We start from the raw sequence: 5,588 nt of genomic DNA, 5'->3' as shown, positions 1-5,588 counted from the left end.
GGCCTCGAACCGTGGTCCACTACATGGGAGTCCAGTGACATAGCCATTACGCTAACTGCTGGTCCCTAAGCCTCCTCTCTTAACCTGTAAAGGGGAGGTTATGAACGCCTTCCTCACACTTGAATGGAACTACCACGCAGTGCCACACGAGGGCGCTGCCACGTGCTTTCAAAGCAAGGCCCTTGCCCTTGGCCAGAGATCCCAGCGAAGCCGGCTTCCTTTCCTGGCTCCGATGTTCCAGCTTTTTCCATCGTTCGGTTGTGTCAACATAGAAACCAAGTGAGGAAGAGCCCGAGTTACCTGCTTGAACCCCCGTGTGACGGAGGTCCATGCAGGCTCATGTCACAGATGAGCGGATTGAGACTCCGAGAAGTAGCCCTCGCACAGCCCCACAGGCAGCCTCAGCTCCTGAGCCCTGCCTCCGCTCGGCAGCGGGTCCCGTAAGTGGCCCGCCGTCTCCCGTGGAGCCCACGCAGTCGTAGGCCATCTTTTGGTTACAGAGGTCCTTGTGCTGAGACCTGCTGTCCTGCCCCTCCTACATCCCTGAGGCTGCTCCACTCCGTGGCCTCAGAAAGCCCCTCAGAAATGGGCTGACTTCTCACCTCTCTGGAAGTGTCTCTCTCTCTCTTTTTTTTTTGAGAGGTTATTTGCTATAGGGCGCGTGTGCTCACCACACAGACAGAGACAGAGAGACAGAAAGCGAGAAATCACCCCCCAGGGGGGATAGCCACTCTGCAATCCCTTCTCCTCCATTCTCCTCTCGGGATCTTGGGCACGCATGCACATGCGCCTGGCGTGAGTTTAAGCCACCAGCTCCGGGACTCGAACTGCGGTCGACTACGTGGGAGTCCAGCGACATAGCCATTACGCTAACTTCTGGTCCCTGGAAGTATCTCTTGATAAGCTAAACTTCTGGTGTCTTCCCATTGTTCTCTAGACGCCAACTCACTCCTCCGGCCCAGGTCCCTTCGAAGGCCACTGCCACACTATCTGGACCTGCGGCTGGCGCTTCAGTCCGGTGGGACCTCACCTCACACCCGGAGGGGTGCCGTCGGAGGCTTCAGGCCTGCTCAGGATGACACATTTTGTGGCCCTCAGGTCCGCGAGCTTGAGAAGCAGCTGGGGCAGACCCGGAGCCGGTCTGCAGGGACAGCCAGTGACGAGCTGCTCGTCTATCCAGACCCGAGGAAGCTGTCGGCCCAGGAGAAGAACCTGCTGAGGCTCCGCAGCCTGGAGAGGGGGAGGCAGGAGAGCTGGGAGGTAATGCCGGGGAGGAGGCCGGCCGGGCACCGGGCCAGCAGGCAACGGCCAGGCCTGTGAGGGCTCCGGGCACGTGTGGTCAGAAGCTCCCAGCCATCCCTCACGGGCACAAGACCCCCGTGGCCTTGGGTCACCTCTACGTGTTCCTCGTGTCCTGTCCCTCCAGCTGCCTGCCTGCAGCCTCGCCCTGACCCATTTAATGACCTTTGCCTGGCCCTATCTGGCTCTCTGGAGAGACTACCCCTGAGAGGGAGAGAGAGAGGGCCAGGGGCCCACCGGTGTGAGAGGGTTGGGGGGCTTCAAGACAAGGGCTCCTGGCTGACGTGGGAGATGGACAGGTTGGAGTCAGCTTCAGGGCTGCGGCTCACGGGCTGGGTGAGCAGTCAGAACTCTGACTCGGGACCAGCAGTTAGTGTAATGGCTATGTCGCTGGACATAGCCCATGTAGTCAACCACGGTTCGAGTCCCGGACCTGGAAGCTTAAACTCACGCCGGGCGCGTGTGCGTGCGTGCCCAAGATCCCGAGAGGAGAATGGAGGAGAAGGGATTGCGGCGTGGCCATCCCCCCTGGGGGGTGATTTCTCACTTTCTGTCTCTCTGTCTCTCTCTGTCTTTCTGGTGAGTGCACGTGCCCTATAGCAAAAACCTCTCCAAAAAAAGAAAAAAAAAAAAAGAGCTCCAACTCTACCAGGTGTAAACAGGAAAGGACTTGATTGGCCCTATCAATGGGCAGTCCAGAGGGGGCCCAGCCTCAGACACAGTCGGATCCAGGGATCTGGGGGCCTGGGCTCAGCACCACTTTCTCCTGAGTTGGGGTCCCTCTCTCATGGGGATCCCAGGTAGTCCCAGCTTCCGACATTCAACCCAGTCCCCAGTGACAGAGGGTCCCAACCACACATGTCCCCAGTAGTTCCAAAACAGTCCCAGAGTCAAGTGTCTTCGGCCTACTTTGGATGGTATGCCCATTCCTGAGCTAGTCCCTGTGGCTGAGAGTACAGGGTCCTCTGAGTGGCCACACTTTAAGTCTGAGGACTGAGTCACCTCCCCAAACCTGGCCTGAGAACTCGGAGTAGGGACTGAGCCCGGAAGGGAGCAGAAGCAGCAGGAGGAGGCGTTTCAAGGCCGGGCTTCCTAACACTAAGGCCCTACCTTGCGTTTTGAGAGATTTCCATTTGTGAAGGCCACTAAGAACCTGTGACTGTCAACACATTGTCCCTCCCAGCACTCTAGACCGCCAGATGTGAGGAGGAGAGCAGAATTGCAGAGGCGGGTGGGGCCAGGCCCTGCTGGACTTGATGTGCTGCCATAGGGCGCGTGTGCTCGCCAGACAGAGAGAGACAGAGAGACAGAAAGCGAGAAATCACCCCCCAGGGGGGATGGCCATGCCACAATCCCTTCTCCTCCATTCTCCTCTCAGGATCCTGGGCATGCACGCACACATGCCCGGCGTGAGTTTAAGCCACCGGGTCCGGGACTCGAACCATGGTCGATTACATGGGAGTCCAGCGACATAGCCATTACGCTAACTGCTGGTCCGCAACTTTTCTCTTGAAAGCAAGGAGAACCCCTGGAGGGTATTGCATGGCAGTCAGCCGTGCATATCAGAAGGGTCACATGGTTGTGGAGGGAGGAGGACTGGGTTGGAGGAGGCATGGGGGGCAGAGCCATGATCTACTTGAGACACGACCTACACCGAGCAGCAGGACCGTGGTGAAAGGGCCAGACAGCAGGGACGCTGAAGGCAGACCTTCCGGGGCTCGGTGACTGAATACCACAGCAGGGAGAGGAGTGGAAGAATTTGGAAGGACTTTTAGGAAGTACAGTGGGTGGGTGGGTGGGGCAGAGAGGGAGTAGGTTCAAGGGAAGAAGGGGAATTGAGATTTAGAGATGGTGGGTTTGAAACGCTCCTAGCTTGGACTTACATGTTCACGTAGAAGAGAATATTCTAGAGTGGTGGGACGACCATGACCCAGTGGCAGGCAGGAGGAAACAGTTTCCCATGTGCCCTTCCTCTGCTGCGTGCTGACCAGATCCTGGACTGTGTCAGAGAGAACACGGGTCAGCCATGGCCACCTCCCTGCCACGGGGCCGTGGTCCTTTGGAGTCAGCACGTTGGATTCATCTTGCATTTCTACTCATTGGCTTCCTCAAAGTCCTGAAAAACAGTTTTCTAGCAATAACTGACCCTCAAGACCGAGTCCGATTGTGTCACTCACTGCACACACCCCTCCTCTGGGTCTCAGTCTTGGCCTGTAGGGTCTGCCTCGTCTCGCCTCTGCCCTTCCCCGGCTGTGCTCCTCCACACACGTCCTCCCTTGTGCGCTGTAGGCAGTCACGCGTGTGGGAAAGGTCACGTGTTTGGGGAAGGAGGAGGGACGCTATCGCTCTCTCCCTCGTCTCCTTCAGCCTCCGCTCAGGTGTCACCCTCTCAGAAAGGCCTTCCCTGAGAAGATGCCAGCACTCTAGCCCTGCCCTACTCATTTCGCGTTTGTCACTGCTGTCTGACGTTGTCTGTCTCCTCCGCTAGGATGTCACTCCTGGGGGACAAGGATGCTGTTTTGTTCCCTGCCAGATCCCTAAGCACCTTAACAGTGCTAAGAATGAAGCAGGCCTTCAGGAAACATTAGGGAATGAAGGGGTGAAGGGCAGACCGCAAAGACACGTGCCACTCGAGAGTTTCCCGTTTGTAGCTGCAGAGCACCACCGGGGGCGTGGGGCTGAGCGGGTGTGGACAAAGCGAGAGGGTGGGGCGGTGGATGGACTGTCCTCATTCCAGCTCTTTCTTGATGGGATGCAGCGCTTCAGTCAAACCCTACCTTAGCGCTCTTGGCTAACGAATGACTTTTTTTTTTTTTTCCTTTTTCTTTCTTTGGAGAGGTTTCTGCTATTGGGCACATGCACTCTCCAGAAAGACAGAGAGAGACAGAGAGACAGAAAGCGAGAAATCACCTCCCAGGGGGGATGGCCACGCCGCAATCCCTTCTCCTCCATTCTCCTCTCGGGATCTTGGGCACGCACGCACACGCGCCTGGCGTGAGTTTAAGCCGTCAGGTTCACGATTCGAACCGCGGTCGACTACATGGGAGTCCAACGACATAGCCACTACGCTAACTGCTGGTCCCGCGAATGACTTTTCTCTTTTCCTAGTGTGGGGAGGGCTCACAGTTGGCCGTCTGTGCTCTCTGGAGGACACATCGGAGTGGACAGTGGTCACGTGCCTGGACGCCTGTGTCGTCATCCATTCGTGATGTCTGTCCTGCGCGGGGGCCCTGGCCGTGCGCTGTGCTGCGTGGCCTCACCGGGGAGGGGGAGTGAGGGGCAGATGCAGCAGGTCCCCCCAGCCCTGCCGCCACGCCCTTGCTTCCCGTTACAGAAACTTGCTGGTGAGCGGGACGCCCTCCAGGGAGAGCTCGAGGAGCTGAAGAGGAAGCTGGAAGGCACGAGGTCTCGGAACAAGGTGCTGTCGAGCGAGGTGAAGACCCTCAGGAGCCAGATGGGGACGCTGGTGGAGAAGGGCAGGCATGACGACGAGCTCATCGACGCCCTCATGGTAGGAAGCTCCACCCGCTCGGCCAGGCCGAGAGCAGGGCCTGCTGCTCCCAGGGGAGGCCACAGCCAGGCCGAGAGCCAGGGCCCGCTGCTCCCAGGGGAGGGCCGCAGCCCTGCCTAGAACCCTATGACCCCGCTTCAGCCACAGGGATCCCTCACTCACCCCCAAACGCCACTGTATGACCCAGAATCAGGGTTCTGGGCCTCGCGTGTGGCCTTCGGGTGGGCCCCAGCCTCAAAGCCCTCTCCCCGGAGGCAGCCGCGGTGCAGAGAGACTGCAAGAGGGGACATAGAAGGCTGTGACGTGGGCAGTACCAGGGCAGGCTGCTGGACCTGTGGACCCCAAAGGGGGAGACATATAAGGGGAAGGAGAGGAGCCTCACTGTGGGCTACTTCCCAACAAGGAATCGCAGGGACGTTGAGGCCAGCACAGGTTCGTGTGTGCAATGGTGCAGCCTCCTCCCGCATCCAGGACCCCACAGGCAAGTCCACACCAGGCTCATCGTACCGTAAATGCTCCATGAACAGCAAGGCCGCTCAGCTTCCCTGACCTGACAGCCCAGGCTCTCCCTGTGGGACCAGAGCGGTCCCAGAACTTGGAGTCTGAATTCCAAGTTGAGCCCACAGGCCAGGGCTGGGTGGTCACACCTTGCTTGGCTGGGATGTTTGGGGAAACGTGCCGGCTCAGGCCCCGCCTTGGTCCACAGGAATCTCACACTGCGGGGTGCTGGGCAGGCCCAGGGACCTAAGACCCAGGCCCGCCTCTGTGTGTGAACCTG

General features: G+C 58.8%; 1 protein-coding gene across 1 annotated transcript in view; it reads left to right on the top strand.

Moving 5' to 3' along the window:
- CCDC13 (coiled-coil domain containing 13) overlaps window positions 1–5,588 on the top strand; it is a 78,771-nt gene that overhangs the window by 46,680 nt on the left and 26,503 nt on the right. The window contains exons 8-9 of the mRNA XM_006155402.3: window positions 1,099–1,260; window positions 4,634–4,810. Of these exons, the coding sequence (XP_006155464.1) occupies window positions 1,099–1,260; window positions 4,634–4,810 (339 nt within the window). The remainder of the gene's footprint in view (window positions 1–1,098; window positions 1,261–4,633; window positions 4,811–5,588) is intronic.

The sequence above is a fragment of the Tupaia chinensis genome, unplaced genomic scaffold (assembly GCF_000334495.1).
Source record: "Tupaia chinensis unplaced genomic scaffold, TupChi_1.0 Scaffold000451_2, whole genome shotgun sequence".
Lineage (NCBI taxonomy): Eukaryota > Metazoa > Chordata > Mammalia > Scandentia > Tupaiidae > Tupaia > Tupaia belangeri.
The sequence above is the reverse complement of the archived record's forward strand: the minus strand, read 5'-3'. Positions and strand labels throughout refer to the sequence as shown.